The sequence below is a fragment of the Siphateles boraxobius genome, unplaced genomic scaffold (genome assembly GCF_051911475.1).
Source record: "Siphateles boraxobius isolate OS27281-9 unplaced genomic scaffold, OSU_SipBor_1 206, whole genome shotgun sequence".
Lineage (NCBI taxonomy): Eukaryota > Metazoa > Chordata > Actinopteri > Cypriniformes > Leuciscidae > Siphateles > Siphateles boraxobius.
In genome coordinates, this window is record NW_027508818.1 from 112,501 (window position 1) to 133,477 (window position 20,977).

The 20,977-nt window shown below is 46.4% G+C and overlaps 1 protein-coding gene across 1 annotated transcript in view; it reads left to right on the forward strand.

The window, feature by feature from the left end:
• pggt1b (protein geranylgeranyltransferase type I, beta subunit) overlaps positions 1-19,476 on the forward strand; it is a 30,377-nt gene extending 10,901 nt beyond the window's left edge. The window contains exons 5-9 of the mRNA XM_077237690.1: positions 1,535-1,667; positions 2,019-2,064; positions 3,170-3,354; positions 11,300-11,408; positions 18,717-19,476. Of these exons, the coding sequence (XP_077093805.1) occupies positions 1,535-1,667; positions 2,019-2,064; positions 3,170-3,354; positions 11,300-11,408; positions 18,717-18,877 (634 nt within the window). The 3' untranslated portion in view covers positions 18,878-19,476. The remainder of the gene's footprint in view (positions 1-1,534; positions 1,668-2,018; positions 2,065-3,169; positions 3,355-11,299; positions 11,409-18,716) is intronic.
• The last annotated feature ends 1,501 nt before the right edge of the window (positions 19,477-20,977 follow it).

Sequence of the window (20,977 nt, forward strand, 5' to 3'; positions counted from 1 at the left end):
AGTCATCGTGAAGAGGGAAGAACAATTGCTCAGAGTAGCAAAAAGCCAGACAAGGGAAGATTTAAAAGGGAAGGAATTTTTTTTATTTATGTTTTCTATGTTAAGTACTCACGGAAGAGATGAGTTTTCAGTTGTGTTTTGAATGCTGTCAGGGATTCTGCATTACGGACGAGGGTGGGGAGATCATCCCACCAGCATGGAACCGTGAATGAGAATGTTCTGGAGAGTGATTTAGTGCCTCGCTGTGATGGCACCACGAGCCGTCGCTCCTTGGCCGATCGTAGGCTTCTGGTAGGGATGTAGACTTGTAGTAGGGAGTGAAAGTAGGACGGAGCTGAGTCTGTGGTAGATCTGTAAGCAAGCGTCAAAGCTTTGAATTTGATGCGAGCAGCGAGTGGTAGCCAATGCAGTGAGATGAACAGAGGAGTGACGTGGGCCCTTTTGGGCTCGTTGAAGACAAGGCGGGCTGCAGCATTCTGGATCATTTGTAGAGGTTTAGTAACACATGATGGAAGTCCAGCCAGAAGAGCATTGCAGTAATCAAGCCTAGAAATAACCAGGGCCTGGACGAGAAGTTGTGTTGCATGCTCAGTGAGGAAAGGGCTGATCCTCCTGATGTTATACATTGCAAACCTGCATGATCGAGCTGTCTTTGTAATGTGGTCTGTGAAGGTCAGCTGGTCATCAAATATTACTCCAAGGTTTCTGACTGACCTTGATGGGGTGATTGAGGATGAGTCTAGCTGGATAGTGAAGTCGTGCCGTAGAGACGGATTGGCAGGGAGGACGAGAAGCTCAGTCTTTGCCAGGTTGAGCTGCCGGTGATGTTCCTTCATCCATGCCGAGATGTCCACCAGACAGCTAGAGATACGAGCAGCTACTGTGGGATCATCTGGTGGAAATGAGAGGTGGAGCTGTGTGTCATCAGCATAGCAATGGTAAGAGAAACCATGTGCCTGTATGATGGGTCATAATGATGTGGTGTAGATGGAGAAGAGGAGCGGTCCAAGAACTGAACCCTGGGGAACCCCTGTGTTCAGTTGATGTGCTTTGGATACCTTGCCTCTCCATGCGACCCTGAAGGACCTACCTGTGAGATAGGACTCAAACCGCTGGAGGGAAGTTCCTTTGATTAAACACAAGTGATGTGTTTAATGTTGTTTTTTAAGCAGTGGAGTTACCCGAGCCTGCATGAATGCTGTAGGGAAAATGTCAGTATGGAGGGATGAGTTGATGATGTGTGTGAGTGCTGGTAGAAGTGTGGGAGTGATGGCTTGTAGAAGGTGTGAGGGGATGGGGTCTAGAGGGCAGGTGGTAGGATGACTGGAGAGGAGAAGTTTAGATACTTCTTCCTCGGTTAGCGGAGAGGAGGAGGAGAGAAGGTTTCTGGTAGTGGGAGAGGATGGTTTGGGTTCCTGTGTGTGTGGAGTTGAGAACTGACTGCTGATAGTAGTTGTTTTGTTGGTGAAGTTAGCAAAGTCATCAGCAGTTAAAGAGGAGGTGGGTGATGGTGATGGTGTGTTTCTGCCTGCAGCTTCTACGCCGTCCCGGAAGGCAGTGAGAACGACATGAGGTTCGTGTACTGCGCCGCATGCGTGTGCTACATGCTGGACGACTGGACAGGGATGGACTGCCAGAGAGCCATCGACTACATCCGGAGGAGCACAGTGAGTCCCACAATCCCCTCCTCAACACACTGGCCGTCGCTCCCTGACCTTCACCGCACAGGGTCAGTCGGGGTCAAAGGTCACATGATGTAATCCGGCAGGTTCAATGAGATCAGGTCATCATAGACATCTGACATGTTACAGTACACACAGAAATCATCATTCGCATTTTCTTTCTGCGAGACACTTAAGAAGATATTTAGAAGAATTTGAACATTGAAATTTTCTTTTGTGTTTTCCAGAAGAAAGAAGGTCACGCAGGATTGGGTCAATGATCATGTTTGGCTGAACTGATGTTGATCTCTTTATGTACTGTAGTTTCACTGATCCGTTCTGTTCTTCTTCTTGCAGTCGTACGACAGTGGGATTGGTCAAGGAGCCGGACTGGAGTCACATGGTGCGTTTACACTGTTTTACACACACTGAACTCTGCTGATAAACACCTTCAGGAACTCAGTGGAGGAAGTGCTTTCATTCCAGCGCGTCTAAAGAGTTTTCTGAGTTTCAACAGCAACATTCACAGTTTGGAGTGTGAAATATTTCTCTAATGTGATTCTTGCAGATGTGGAAAGTGTGTTTATGTCCGGTGTGATGAATGTGTTCATAACTAATGATGTAAAGTCAGTCCTGATAATGAGATCAGACTAATATTGACTGAAGGATCAGACTGTTAAACACGCTTTACCTGACCGTCCTGCTTTTATTCAGACGTTTCAGTAATACTGTAGATGCTTGTACTGTAGAAAGTTGTTTTTAGAGCATTTTAGAATTTCTATCAAATATTTTTTGCCATGAATATAGCCTTTATGCTCATATGGCATTTAAAATTTATATATACTGAATGTAAGTTGCATAAACTTTTAGTTCACAGAACATTTGGAGCCGGGCATCAGTTCAGTGAGTGAGTCGGAGTTGATTCAGTGATTCAGTGCTGATGTAGTAATGAGTCCCAGCTTACGACCCAAGCAATCCGATTGGTTCAAATCTTGATTTATGAGTAATCGCTTGTGCTTGGTTACAAATCAGATATAACTTTATTATATAAGTAATTTGAACTACGTTATTATGACAATAAATGTCTTTTAACTTATATGTTTCATATATTCGTATAGATTGTGAAATTAAACATTTCTCGTCATTAGTGTTTTTTAGTTAGCTTAGGTAGTAGCATAGCATACAGCTATTCAAACTATCTTCGATATTTTTCTATAAAAAACTTTGATAAATATAATAAAGCATAATTCTGTTAAAGAATTAATTATGACATGACAAGCTTGTATTTAAAAAAATATATTATACCTTATTGCTTAATAACAATTAACAATGTCGCAAAACATACCTAAAAATGCAATTTCTTTCACTTAAACTATAAATAATCAGGGTAAAAATTTATTAAAATCTGATTGATTACATTAAGACTCGCGAGAACAGCTTTAGATCAGGCACACTGCTGGACTCCACACTCTCTGATCAGACCTCACTGAAGCGTCTATCTTCCTCAGGTGGGTCCACCTTCTGTGCCGTGGCGTCGCTGTGCATGATGGGAAAGCTGCAGGAGGTGTTCAGCGAGCGTGAGCTGGACCGGATCCGGCGCTGGTGTATCCTCCGACAGCAGAACGGCTTCCACGGCCGGCCCAACAAACCCGTGGACACGTGCTACTCCTTCTGGGTGGGAGCGACGCTGGAGGTGCGTGTGCAAGTCGTCACGCGTGTGCTTCTGCAATACGCCCCGTTACCGCGCCGATGAGCCTCATCCAATCAGAACCACTGCTTTAGTTTTAAACTTATCATGTGGTTTATACATGTTAAATAACCTGCAGTGATTGTATGTAATATCATTCACTTAATTAGAGTGATTCTCTTGAATGCTGTTAGTGGCGTTCAGTTAGTCGAGCATCGCCAGTGTTGTCATCGCCAGTGTTGTCATCGCCAGTGTTGTCATCGCCAGTGTTGTCATCGCCAGTGTTGTCATCGCCAGTGTTGTCATCGCCAGTGTTGTCATCGCCAGTGTTGTCATCGCCAGTGTTGTCACCGCCAGTGTTGTCACCGCCAGTGTTGTCACCGCCAGTGTTGTCACCGCCAGTGTTGTCATCGCCAGTGTTGTCATCGCCAGTGTTGTCATCGCCAGTGTTGTCATCGCCAGTGTTGTCACCGCCAGTGTTGTCATCGCCAGTGTTGTCATCGCCAGTGTTGTCATCGCCAGTGTTGTCATCGCCAGTGTTGTCATCGCCAGTGTTATCATCGCCAGTGTTGTCATCGCCAGTGTTGTCACCGCCAGTGTTGTCACCGCCAGTGTCACTGCCAGTGTTGTCACCGCCAGTGCTGGCCAGTGTTGTCATCGCCAGTGTTGTCACCGCCAGTGTTGTCATCGCCAGTGTTGCCATCGCCAGTGTTGTCACCGCCAGTGTTGTCATCGCCAGTGTTGTCACCGCCAGTGTTGTCATCGCCAGTGTTGTCACCGCCAGTGTTGTCATCGCCAGTGTTGTCATCGCCAGTGTTGTCACCGCCAGTGTTGTCACCGCCAGTGTTGTCATCGCCAGTGTTGTCATCGCCAGTGTTGTCATCGCCAGTGTTGTCATCGCCAGTGTTGTCATCGCCAGTGTTGTCATCGCCAGTGTTGTCACCGCCAGTGTTGTCATCGCCAGTGTTGTCATCGCCAGTGTTGTCACCGCCAGTGTTGTCATCGCCAGTGTTGTCATCGCCAGTGTTGTCATCGCCAGTGTTATCATCGCCAGTGTTGTCATCGCCAGTGTTGTCATCGCCAGTGTTGTCACCGCCAGTGTTGTCACCGCCAGTGTCACTGCCAGTGTTGTCACCGCCAGTGCTGGCCAGTGTTGTCACCGCCAGTGTTGTCACCGCCAGTGTTGTCACCGCCAGTGTTGTCACCGCCAGTGTTGTCACCGCCAGTGTTGTCACCGCCAGTGTTGTCATCGCCAGTGTTGTCATCGCCAGTGTTGTCACCGCCAGTGTTGTCACCGCCAGTGTCACTGCCAGTGTTGTCACCGCCAGTGCTGGCCAGTGTTGTCATCGCCAGTGTTGTCACCGCCAGTGTTGTCACCGCCAGTGTTGTCATCGCCAGTGTTGTCATCGCCAGTGTTGTCATCGCCAGTGTTGTCATCGCCAGTGTTGTCACCGCCAGTGTTGTCATCGCCAGTGTTGTCACCGCCAGTGTTGTCATCGCCAGTGTTGTCATCGCCAGTGTTGTCACCGCCAGTGTTGTCACCGCCAGTGTTGTCACCGCCAGTGTTGTCACCGCCAGTGTTGTCATCGCCAGTGTTGTCATCGCCAGTGTTGTCATCGCCAGTGTTGTCATCGCCAGTGTTGTCACCGCCAGTGTTGTCATCGCCAGTGTTGTCACCGCCAGTGTTGTCATCGCCAGTGTTGTCACCGCCAGTGTTGTCATCGCCAGTGTTGTCACCGCCAGTGTTGTCATCGCCAGTGTTGTCATCGCCAGTGTTGTCACCGCCAGTGTTGTCACCGCCAGTGTTGTCATCGCCAGTGTTGTCATCGCCAGTGTTGTCATCGCCAGTGTTGTCATCGCCAGTGTTGTCATCGCCAGTGTTGTCATCGCCAGTGTTGTCACCGCCAGTGTTGTCATCGCCAGTGTTGTCATCGCCAGTGTTGTCACCGCCAGTGTTGTCATCGCCAGTGTTGTCATCGCCAGTGTTGTCATCGCCAGTGTTGTCATCGCCAGTGTTGTCATCGCCAGTGTTGTCATCGCCAGTGTTGTCATCGCCAGTGTTGTCATCGCCAGTGTTGTCATCGCCAGTGTTGTCATCGCCAGTGTTGTCATCGCCAGTGTTGTCATCGCCAGTGTTGTCACCGCCAGTGTTGTCACCGCCAGTGTCACTGCCAGTGTTGTCACCGCCAGTGCTGGCCAGTGTTGTCACCGCCAGTGTTGTCACCGCCAGTGTTGTCACCGCCAGTGTTGTCATCGCCAGTGTTGTCATCGCCAGTGTTGTCACCGCCAGTGTTGTCACCGCCAGTGTCACTGCCAGTGTTGTCACCGCCAGTGCTGGCCAGTGTTGTCATCGCCAGTGTTGTCACCGCCAGTGTTGTCACCGCCAGTGTTGTCACCGCCAGTGTTGTCACCGCCAGTGTTGTCATCGCCAGTGTTGTCATCGCCAGTGTTGTCATCGCCAGTGTTGTCATCGCCAGTGTTGTCATCGCCAGTGTTGTCATCGCCAGTGTTGTCACCGCCAGTGTTGTCACCGCCAGTGTTGTCATCGCCAGTGTTGTCACCGCCAGTGTTGTCACCGCCAGTGTTGTCATCGCCAGTGTTGTCATCGCCAGTGTTGTCACCGCCAGTGTTGTCATCGCCAGTGTTGTCACCGCCAGTGTTGTCACCGCCAGTGTTGTCATCGCCAGTGTTGTCACCGCCAGTGTTGTCACCGCCAGTGTTGTCATCGCCAGTGTTGTCATCGCCAGTGTTGTCACCGCCAGTGTTGTCATCGCCAGTGTTGTCATCGCCAGTGTTGTCATCGCCAGTGTTGTCACCGCCAGTGTTGTCACCGCCAGTGTTGTCATCGCCAGTGTTGTCATCGCCAGTGTTGTCACCGCCAGTGTTGTCACCGCCAGTGTTGTCACCGCCAGTTTTGTCACCGCCAGTGTTGTCATCGCCAGTGTTGTCATCGCCAGTGTTGTCACCGCCAGTGTTGTCACCGCCAGTGTTGTCACCGCCAGTGTTGTCATCGCCAGTGTTGTCATCGCCAGTGTTGTCACCGCCAGTGTTGTCACCGCCAGTGTTGTCATCGCCAGTGTTGTCACCGCCAGTGTTGTCATCGCCAGTGTTGTCATCGCCAGTGTTGTCATCGCCAGTGTTGTCACCGCCAGTGTTGTCACCGCCAGTGTTGTCACCGCCAGTGTTGTCACCGCCAGTGTTGTCACCGCCAGTGTTGTCACCGCCAGTGTTGTCACCGCCAGTGTTGTCACCGCCAGTGTTGTCACCGCCAGTGTTGTCACCGCCAGTGTTGTCACCGCCAGTGTTGTCTTGTCATCGCCAGTGTTGTCATCGCCAGTGTTGTCACCGCCAGTGTTGTCACCGGCAGTGTTGTCATCCACCGGCAGTGTTGTCATCCACCGGCAGTGTTGTCATCCACCGGCAGTGTTGTCATCCACCGGCAGTGTTGTCATCCACCGGCAGTGTTGTCATCCACCGGCAGTGTTGTCATCCACCGGCAGTGTTGTCATCCACCGGCAGTGTTGTCATCCACCGGCAGTGTTGTCATCCACCGGCAGTGTTGTCATCCACCGGCAGTGATGTCATCCACCGGCAGTGTTGTCATCCACCGGCAGTGTTGTCATCCACCGGCAGTGTTGTCATCCACCGGCAGTGTTGTCATCCACCGGCAGTGATGTCATCCACCGGCAGTGTTGTCATCCACCGGCAGTGATGTCATCCACCGGCAGTGTTGTCATCCACCGGCAGTGTTGTCATCCACCGGCAGTGTTGTCATCCACCGCCAGTGTTGTCATCCACCGCCAGTGTTGTCATCGCCAGTGTTGTCACCGCCAGTGTTGTCACCGGCAGTGTTGTCATCCACCGGCAGTGTTGTCATCCACCGGCAGTGTTGTCATCCACCGGCAGTGTTGTCATCCACCGGCAGTGTTGTCATCCACCGGCAGTGATGTCATCCACCGGCAGTGTTGTCATCCACCGGCAGTGTTGTCATCCACCGGCAGTGTTGTCATCCACCGCCAGTGTTGTCATCCACCGCCAGTGTTGTCACCGCCAGTGTTGTCACCGCCAGTGTTGTCATCGCCAGTGTTGTCATCGCCGTGACAACACTGACAGTCACTGACAGTCACCGCCAGTGTTGTCACCGCCAGTGTTGTCACCGCCAGTGTTGTCACCGCCAGTGTTGTCACCGCCAGTGTTGTCACCGCCAGTGTTGTCACCGCCAGTGTTGTCACCGCCAGTGTTGTCACCGCCAGTGTTGTCACCGCCAGTGATCGCCATCGCCAGTGTTGTCACCGCCAGTGTTGTCACCGCCAGTGTTGTCACCGCCAATGTTGTCACCGCCAGTGTTGTCACCGCCAGTGTTGTCATCGCCAGTGTTGTCATCGCCGTGACAACACTGACAGTCACTGACAGTCACCGCCAGTGTTGTCACCGCCAGTGTTGTCACCGCCAGTGTTGTCACCGCCAGTGTTGTCACCGCCAGTGTTGTCACCGCCAATGTTGTCACCGCCAGTGTTGTCACCGCCAGTGTTGTCATCGCCAGTGTTGTCACCGCCAGTGTTGTCACCGCCAGTGTTGTCATCGCCAGTGTTGTCACCGCCAGTGTTGTCACCGCCAGTGTTGCCACCGCCAGTGTTGCCACCGCCAGTGTTGTCACCGCCAGTGTTGTCACCGCCAGTGTTGCCACCGCCAATGTTGTCACCGTCAGTGTTGTCACCGCCAATGTTGTCACCGCCAGTGTTGTCACCGCCAGTGTTGTCACCGCCAGTGTTGTCACCGCCAGTGTTGTCACCGCCAGTGTTGTCACCGCCAGTGTTGTCACCGCCAGTGTTGTCACCGCCAGTGTTGTCACCGCCAGTGTTGTCACCGCCAGTCTTGTCACCGCCAGTCTTGTCACCGCCAGTGTTGTCACCGCCAGTGTTGTCACCGCCAGTGTTGTCACCGCCAGTGTTGTCACCGCCAGTGTTGTCAGTGAGGTGATTCGTCCTCAAGCACTAAAGAGACGTTTCATTGAGATGGAAACAAGCGATATTTACTGTGTTCCAAAGTTTACGTTTTTGCGAGGACATGTGACCAATAGTAGCTCGATCCCTCACGGTGTGACTCTCAGCTGAATTAGAAGAACTACCAAACTGGAGTGGATTTAAGATTTTGTACTTTTTGGTTGTATTATGTTGAATCATGTTTTTTAAAGAAGACCTGATATGCCTTTCTCACAGTCGTGATGTAGTTTTCAGGCTCTACTAGAACAGGTTTTCCTGCTTGAATGTTGATTATTTTCCTCATATTCTCCATTGTTGCGGCTCCTCTCTTCCCAGTTTGTCAGTAACGCTCTGTTTACTTCCTGTCTCTATGAAGCCCCTCCTCCTGAAAAGCACATTGTGCTCTGATTGGTCGGCTGGAGCAGTGTGTTGTGATTGGTCGAGCTTTTCGAGTGTGTTTGGGAAATCTCAGGGTTAGGGTTAGCTAACCCTATGATAAGGGTTGATATGATAACCCTATGACCCTATGATAATATGATAAGGGGCTAACCCCGCCCCATATCATAACCGGCAGTTTAACACTAACATGACCCGTCTACGGAGAGCCTGGCCACTCCCTATTAAGCCCTATTGTACCGAATTTTGGTTGTAGTTCCACCAGAGTTCCACTGGGGGGCGATCGTGTGAGTGCAAAATGAATGGGAGTCTATGGAGCTAGACGGCTAAATGTCTCTTTCACCCGATTGCCGTTGAGAAATCTCAGATTTGATTGTAGGCTTTGCAAGTTCAACATGCGTTATAGGTCGAAAGTTGAATGAACGAGTACTTATGTCCTTTCGATTTCTTACAGGTTGAGTTGTTGTTGCCCATTACACGCTAGCATTCTGCTAATGAACGCTGATTGGTCAGTGAAGGACTGATTACGAACAGAGATACCGCTTGATGGCATCGTGGCATCCGAAGCGGGACCAGAATGAGTGTGTGTGTATTAGGGCTGCAACAACTAATCGATAAAATCGATTATAATCGATTATGAAAATCGTTGTCAACGAATGTCATTATCGATTAGTTGGTCTGCTTACGTCACGGGGAGCGTTTACTGGTACGCACACACACGCAAGGTCTCTCTCCCTCTGCCGAGCGCGCGCGCTACACGGTTTGGAGCAGTCTCTTCTGTCTCGCATGCGCGCTCTTGCTTGCGCGCTCTAGATTTCATTTCGGGAGTTTGAACTAATTCGCGGGCATCAGGGAGCCGCAATCAATATGCGGGAGACTCCCGGGACTTCCGGGATCTTGGGATGTCTGTATTTTGTCTCGAGCATCAGGTTGCGCAATCAGTTCGCTCGCAACGTAAGTGATGGATTAAAATAGCGCTACCGCAGAAACAGGTTAAATTAAAACGGTGTTTACAAAGCGAAGCACTAAATATAAAGGCAGTTAATAACAGCAGCAGTAAAATATTGTTTTTTAGTCACTGTACTCAGTGGTTTTCAGCGAATGCTTGTGCACTAATGCATAATTTCTCCTGTCCTTTACTCAAGCCTGTTAGCTTGCTGGGTAACGTTACCTCCATTCCGTTCTCTTTTTATAGCATTTGTCTACTAAGTTTTAATTGTTTTTCAAACGCGATCTACTGCGGCTCTACATTCACACGATTGTTTTCAGTCTTTCTATATTTATTTAATCAATTTAACCTTATATTATATTCTTTTATATATATAATATATAATATATATTATATTCTTTATCCTTATATTCCTTATATATAATTAATTTTAAATAAAAATTAAATGAATTATATATTTTAGATGTTTTTAGTTTGTTTTTAGTTCAGATATTCACATCTGAACAACATGTGTATTTACAACTGTGTAAATTTCTTTTAACAAAAATTGTGTTAAAACATAATATGTTGGATATCATTTTTTTAACAATAATCATGTTTGTCAACTTGCCATCAGCAATTATCATTAAAAACAATGCAAATATTGATATTAGTAAAACTCAATGTGTGGCTTTTGCACTTTTTAAAGTACACTTTTACACATAAATACCCTGATTTACGTTTTTATTTAGTTATAATAAAAAAAAAATCTAATTGAATTTCTATCCGATTAATCGAAAAAATAATCGTCCGATTAATCGATTATCAAAATAATCGTTAGTTGCAGCCCTAGTGTGTATTTTCAGCGTGGTCTTTTAAAACAACAAAACAAAAACCTCGTCTAGCACGTGTATTTCCCTGTGTCAGCGGTGTTGTCGATGAAAAGAAAGTGCAGAGCGCGAAAGCACCAAAGTGACTGAAGGATTGCCGTAAAGCAGTATCTCTGGTGGAACGATGTGTATGACGTCATTGACATTTTAAAAGACTTTTTAAAGCAAATTAGTGACTCTAAAAAATCTAACACCCAGCAATGAGTAATTTCTTTGCATCTCCTTTCGAATACAACATTCAAATTACTAGACAAAAAATTATATCCTGAGAGAAGTGGATTTTGAGGGGTATATCTCCACTGACCTCCATTCATTCTGCACTCGTCCTGTGAGCGCCCCCATATGGAGGCAGAGTGGAACTGCAACCAGTTCAGAAGCCGGAAGTTTACTGAGTGAAAGTTCTCCCTTTATTAGACATTCTCTGGCTCAACTAACTAACTCAACCAGGCTCCGCCCCTTTATTCTGCGTATGAATTATTATAATGAGGAATATTGTGACGTGTTCGTTCCTGGAAGAAATTCAAGATACTATGGAGGCGTTTCAGCATCTGTCGGGTTTAGTGTGAGTGTGTGTTTGAGCGGTTCCTCAGATCATGTGTTGAGGAGAATGAGCTGCTCTTAGTAAGTTCAGTGAACTCTGAAACACCCTAGCAACTGCATAGCTAACCGCTCGTAGCACACTAGCATTAGTGAGGCCTGTCTCGGTTTGTGTTGTGTGTGTGCTCAGTCTAACACGCTCCTCTTGCGTCCCGCAGCTTTTAGACATTTTCCAGCTCACCAACTTCGAGAAGAACCGGAACTACATTCTGTCGACGCAGGACCGGCTGGTGGGCGGCTTCGCTAAGTGGCCCGACAGTCACCCAGGTGAGGTTACAGCGCTCAGTCGAAACCAGTGTAACTTAATACAGGAGCTGTGAACGCGGCGGACGAGACTCGAGTTACTGAAGAGCAGCTTCATTGTTGCTCCAATAATCACTGACCTGTAAAATGTGCTTTATTGTCATCAAACTGCAGAGGAACACACACTGAACACACACACACTGAACCCACACATGAACGCACACTGAACACACACACACTGAACCCACACATGAACACACACACACACGCATGAACACATGCATAAATACACACATGAACACAAAAAATAAACAACCATGAACACAGACAACCATGAACACGAAAATGAACACGCACGCATGAACACACACTGAACACACACACACTGCACACACATAAACACACACTGAACACACACACACTGAACCCACACATGAACGCACACTGAACACACACACACTGAACCCACACATGAACACACACTGAACACACACACACACTGAACCCACACATGAACGCACACTGAACACACACATGAACACACACACATGAACACATGCATAAATACATACATGAACACGCAAATAAACACACATGAACACAAAAAATAAACAACCATGAACACACACAACCATGAACACACACAACCGTGAACACACACAACCGTGAACACACACAACCGTGAACACACACAACCATTAACACACACAACCATGAACACAAAACCATGAACACACACAACCATGAACACGAAAATGAACACGCACGCATGAACACACACTGAACGCACACACTGCACACACATAAACACACACTCAAGGGCGTCGGACTGGGGTAAAACCAGTTCTGATTCCCAGGGCCCCGAGGGGAGAGAGGGACTTTGAAAAGTCTGGAATATATTTTCTTTTACCTGGATATTTTCATCTCCTAATTAAATTTCATAATGAATGTCGAATGAAATTTAAAGTTAGTGTATTGGCTGAATAACTTTGTTGATTGACTGACTACATTTTGTATACAAAAAAGTAAAGACTATCTAAGGTGTCACAGTCCCTTGCTAATGCCACATGGTTTAGTCCATCCACACGCATTTTGTTTTAGTTAGTTAGTTGAGCATCTGGTGGAGCGCAAACTTCTGCTGTAGAAAAGTCTTTCTCAAAGAAAGCCAAATCAGGCCAGCAAAAAAGAAAGGAAAGACAGGAGAAGGAAAGGAAACAAAATGAGGGAAAATAATTGGTAACTGACACTGACTTCTTTTCTAAGAAACAAACACAAACTAGAACACGAAATCTATATTGCTAAACTGCTTGAATATCTCCACGATCGTTAGTGCTAAAAAATAACTGAGACCACCCACTGAAAGAGCAGAACACACACTTTCAGATGAGAATTAGGTTATACATGTAATGTGAGGTAAATGATAAATAAATAAACTGTACACTAACAATGCTGTTTGCAGACGACACGGCATTATAATTGCCTAATTTGAAACATGTTTATTTTTAAGTTAATAGGCTAAAATATCTATATTAGGAACATGGGGGCCATCGACTGCCTGTGCACAGGACCCGGGATCTTGTGCTACGCCTCAGCTCACACGCATAAACACACACACATAAACGCACATGCATAAACACACACACATAAACACACACGCATGAACACACACGCATGAACACACACGCATAAACACACACGCACACGCATAAACACACACACATAAACACACACGCATAAACACACACGCATAAACACACACGCATGAACACACACACTAAACGCACGCATAAACACACACGCATAAACACACACACATAAACACACACGCATGAACACACACGCATGAACACACACGCATGAACACACACGCATAAACACACACGCACACGCATAAACACACACACATAAACACACACGCATAAACACACACGCATAAACACACACGCATGAACACACACACTAAACGCACGCATAAACACACACGCATAAACACACACACATAAACACACACGCATGAACACACACGCATAAACCCACACGCATGAACACACACACATAAACACACATGCATAAACACACACACATAAACACACACGCATGAACACACACGCATGAACACACACGCATAAACACACACGCATGAACACACACGCATAAACACACACGCATAAACACACACGCATAAACACACACACATAAACACACATGCATAAACACACACACATAAACACACACGCATGAACACACACGCATAAACACACACGCATAAACACACACACACACGCATGAACACACACACTAAACGCATAAACACACACACACGCATAAACACACACGCATAAACACACACACTAAACGCATAAACACACACTAAACGCATAAACACACACACACACGCATAAACACACACGCATAAACACACACACACGCATAAACACACATACACGCATAAACACACACGCATAAACACACACGCATAAACACACACGCATGAACACACACACATAAACACACACGCATAAACACACACGCATAAACACACACGCATAAACACACACGCATGAACACACACGCATGAACACACACGCATAAACACACACGCATAAACACACACACACACGCATGAACACACACACTAAACCCATAAACACACACACACGCATAAACACACACGCATAAACACACACACTAAACGCATAAACACACACTAAACGCATAAACACACACACACACGCATAAACACACACGCATAAACACACACACACGCATAAACACACATACACGCATAAACACACACGCATAAACACACACGCATAAACACACACGCATGAACACACACACATAAACACACACGCATAAACACACACGCATAAACACACACGCATGAACACACACACATAAACACACACGCATAAACACACACGCATAAACACACACACACACGCATGAACACACACACTAAACGCATAAACACACACACACGCATAAACACACACGCATAAACACACACACTAAACGCATAAACACACACTAAACGCATAAACACACACACACACGCATAAACACACACGCATAAACACACACACACGCATAAACACACATACACGCATAAACACACACGCATAAACACACACGCATAAACACACACGCATAAACACACGCATGAACACACACACATAAACACACACGCATAAACACACACGCATAAACACACACACACACGCATGAACACACACACTAAACGCATAAACACACACACACGCATAAACACACACGCATAAACACACACACTAAACGCATAAACACACACTAAACGCATAAACACACACACACACGCATAAACACACACGCATAAACACACACACACGCATAAACACACACACACGCATAAACACACACGCATAAACACACACGCATAAACACACACGCATAAACACACACGCATAAACACACACACTAAACGCATAAACACACACTAAACGCATAAACACACACACACGCATAAACACACACGCATGAACACACACACACGCATAAACACACACACTAAACGCATAAACACACACGCATAAACACACACGCATGAACACACACACTAAACGCACGCATAAACACTTACGCATAAACACACACGCATGAACTCACACACACGCATAAACACACACACTAAACGCACGCATAAACACACACACTGAACACACGCATGAACGCACACTGAACACACGCATGAACGCACACTGAACACACGCATGAACACACACTGAACACACGCATGAACACACACTGAACACACCCATGAACACACGCATGAACACACACTGAACACACGCATGAACACACACTGAACACACACTGAACACGCATGAACACACACTGTACACACGCATGAACACACACTGAACACACGCATGAACGCACACTGAACACACGCATGAACGCACACTGAACACACACTGAACACACGCATGAACACACACTGAACACACACTGAACACACGCATGAACACACACTGAACACACGCATGAACACACACTGAACACACACTGAACACACACTGAACACACGCATGAACGCACACTGAACACACACTGAACACACACTGAACACACGCATGAACACACACTGAACACACACTGAACACACGCATGAACACACACTGAACACACACTGAACACACGCATGAACACACACTGAACACACGCATGAACACACACTGAACACACACTGAACACACGCATGAACACACACTGAACACACGCATGAACACACACTGAACACACACTGAACACACACTGAACACACGCATGAACGCACACTGAACACACACTGAACACACACTGAACACACGCATGAACACACACTGAACACACACTGAACACACGCATGAACACACACTGAACACACGCATGAACACACACTGAACACACGCATGAACACACACTGAACACACCTATGAACACACACTGAACACACCCATGAACACACACTGAACACACGCCTGAACACACGCCTGAACACACACTGAACACACACTGAACACACACTGAACACACACTGAACACACCCATGAACACACACTGAACACACGCATGAACACACACTGAACACACACATGAACACACGCATGAACACACACATGAACACACGCATGAACACACACTGAACACACGCATGAACACACCCATGAACACACACTGAACACACCCTGAACACACCCATGAACACGCACTGAACACACCCATGAACACGCACTGAACACACCCATGAACACACACTGAACACACATGAACACGCACTGAACACACCCATGAACACACACTGAACACACGCATGAACACACACTGAACACACACTGAACACACACTGTACACATGCATGAACACACACTGAACACACACATGAACACACACTGTACACACACTGAACACACACATGAACACACACTGTACACACACTGTACACACGCATGAACACACACATGAACACACACTGAACACACACATGAACACACACATGAACACACGCATGAACACACGCATGAACACACACATGAACACACACATGAACACACACATGAACACACACATGAACACACACTGAACACACACTGTACACGCATGAACGCACACTGAACACACACATGAACACACACTGAACACACACTGAACACATACATGAACACACACTGTACACACGCATGAACACACACTGTACACACACTGAACACACACTGAACACACACATGAACACACACATGAACACACACACACTGTACACACACTGTACACACACTGAACACACACTGTACACACACTGAACACACACTGAACACACACTGAACACACACTGAACACACACATGAACACACACTGAACACACACTGTACACACACTGAACACACACTGTACACACACATAACACACACTGAACACACACATGAACACACACATGAACACACACATGAACACACACAATAACACACACTGAACACACACTGAACACACACTGAACACACGCCTGAACACACGCATGAACACACACATGAACACACACTGAACACACACTGAACACACACATGAACACACACATGAACACACACATGAACACACACATGAACACACACATGAACACACACTGAACACACACTGAACACACGCATGAACACACGCATGAACACACACATGAACACACACATGAACACACACTGAACACACACGCATGAACACACACTGTACACACACTGAACACACACATGAACAAACACACTGTACACATGCATGAACACACACTGTACACACACTGTACACACACTGTACACACACTGAACACACACTGAACACACACATGAACAAACACACTGTACACACGCATGAACACACACTGTACACACACTGAACACACACTGTACACACACTGAACACACACATGAATACACACTGAACACACACATGAACACCCACAGAACACACACATGAACACACACATGTACACACACTGAACACACACTGAACACACACATGAACACACACATGAACACACACTGAACACACACTGAACACACACTGAACACACACATGAACACACTGAACACACACACACTGTACACACACTGAACACACACTGAACACACACTGAACACACACTGAACACACACTGAACACACACTGAACACACACATGTACACACACTGAACACACACTGTACACACACATGAACACACACTGAACACACACTGAACACACACACTGAACACACGCATGAATACACACTGAATACACACTGAACACACACTGAACACACACTGAACACACACTGAACACACACATGAACACACACATGTACACACACTGAACACACACTGAACACACACTGAACACACACTGAACACACACATGAACACACACATGAACACACACATGAACACACACATGAACACACACATGAACACACACATGAACACACACTGAACACACACATGAACACACGCCTGAACACACGCATGAACACACGCATGAACACACACATGAACACACATGAACACACACTGAACACACACGCATGAACACACACTGAACACACACTGAACACACGCATGAACACACGCATGAACACACACTGAATACACACTGAACACACACTGAACACACACTGAACACACACATGAACACACACATGTACACACACTGAACACACACTGAACACACACATGAACACACACATGAACACACACATGAACACACACATGAACACACACATGAACACACACATGAACACACACATGAACACACACTGAACACACACTGAACACACACTGAACACACGCCTGAACACACGCATGAACACACACATGAACACACACATGAACACACATGAACACACATGAACACACACTGAACACACACGCATGAACACACACTGAACACACACTGAACACACACTGAACACACACATGAACACACACATGAACACACACTGAACACACACTGAACACACACTGAACACACACATGAACACACACTGAACACACGCATGAACACACGCATGAACACACACTGAACACACACTGAACACACACTGAACACACACTGAACACACACATGAACACACACTGAACACACACATGAACACACACTGAACACACGCATGAACACACACATGAACACACATGAACACACACTGAACACACGCATGAACACACGCATGAACACACGCATGAACACACGCATGAACACACACTGAACACACACTGAACACACACTGAACACACACTGAACACACACATGAACACACACTGAACACACACATGAACACATGTTTCTCCTGTGTCTCAGACCCCCTGCACACGTACTTCGGGATCTGTGGCCTGTCTCTGCTCGGGGAAGCGGACCTGCGCAAGGTTCATCCGGCTCTGAACATCAGCGTGCGGGCGTTCGAGACTCTGCAGCAGCTGCACGGGTCCTGGAGGCAGAACCGGAACCAGACCCGCTCGTGACCTCTGACCTCTGACCCCAGCAGGGCCCCACGTGACTGATGAATAAATCAGCAGATCAGCGTAATCAATTATTAAAGGTAAAACTCGCTCTGCAGTCGTAGACCTCGAGATCACTGCGCCCGGCCACATCCTCCTCTTCAAGCTGTTATTATCTGTGCTGTTTCTGCCTTATGAATATGGAAGAGCTCACGGGAACACACACGACGAGCGGTCACATGTTCTGTTCCTGGAGTAATACACACTCTATATCTCTGTTTTACACTTTATATTTTCACAAGCAACATCAGCCTATTGTTTCTGTCACTCTTCGTGTGAAATCATGTTCCTTCAGTGTCCTCTCATGAATGTGCCTCAGATATCTCTACTGTGTGTGTGTGTGTGTGTGTGTGTGTGTGTGTGTGTGTGTGTGTGTGTGTGTGTGTGTGTGTGTGTGTGTGTGTGTGTTATACATATGGCATTGTGACACTTGAATGTGTTTCAAGGATCAATAAATGAAATTATTTTTTCTATGCTGTAATATCAAGTGTAGAAGTGAAACTGCTCATATTTTATGATGTAAAGTTACGGTCTTACGAGTGTCAATAAACGAACAGCTTTTATCATGTCTGAGAAATAAGCATTTATGACGGTTCTGGCGACACACACGTGTGTATTAGCAGTTCAATAACAGTCTGAGATCCTCCAGGCTAAAGAACACCAGCATCAACTCCACTTTTATTCATCAGAACAAAAACCCAATATTTTCCTTACTTGTGAAAGATCATATTCTAGATCTTATTTTAAATCTACTCTTGATGATGTATTTTGAGGAATAATATATTCATTAAGGGTTGTGTGTGTACGCAAGCAAATATTCTCTTGTTAAACCATTAACTTGGAATCATATGGGCTTTGAAAATAAGAGTGCAATTAAATGTCCTTAATCAGAAAACATGACCGATACATCAGTGTGTGTGTGAGGTGTTAGATTGACTGACCACACACACACACACTCACAAATATACACTCACAGATACACACACTCTATCACCCTCTCTCTCACACACACACACACAGTCTCTCTCTCTCTCTCACACACACTCTACTCTCTCTATCTCACACACACTCACAGATACACTCTCTCTCTTTCTCTTACACACACACTCACAAATATACACTCACACTCTATCACCCTCTCTCTCACACACACACACACACAGTCTCTCTCTCTCTCTCACACACACTCTACTCTCTCTATCTCACACACACTCACAGATACACTCTCTCTCTTTCTCTTACACACACACTCACAAATATACACTCACACTCACAAATATACACTCACAGATACACACACTCCATCACCCTCTCACACACACACACACACACATTCTCTCTATCTCACACACACTCACAGATACACTCTCTCTCTTTCTCTTACACACACACTCACAAATATACACACACACTCACAAATATACACTCACAGATACACACACTCCATCACCCTCTCACACACACACACACACACACTCTCTCTCTCTCTCTCACACACACACACTTTACTCTCTGTCACACACTCACAGATACACTCTCTCTTTCTCACACACACACACACACAGTCACTCCCTCTCTGTCTCACACACTCACAGATACACACTCTCTTTCTCTCTCTAACAGTTACTCACACACACACACTCTATCACTCTCTTACACACACTCTACACTCTCTCTTTCACACACACACTCACAGATACTCTCTCTCTCTCTCTCTCTAACAGTTACTCACACACACACACTCTATCACTCTCTTACACACACTCTACACTCTCTCTCTTTCACACACACACTCACACTCTACTCTCTTTCTCACACACAAACACACAGTCACAGATACACACTCTCTCTCTCTCTCTAACAGATACTCACACACACACACTCTATCCCTCTCTTACACACACTCATTCCCTCCCTCTCTTTCGCTCACACACACACACACACACACACACTTCCTTATTGTTTGTCTGTACTGTTTCCCTTTGACTCTTGAATTATAAAATGTAAGACTGAAGACTTGCACAAAAGTCTTAATGTTTAATATTCAAATGATTTTTATTATTG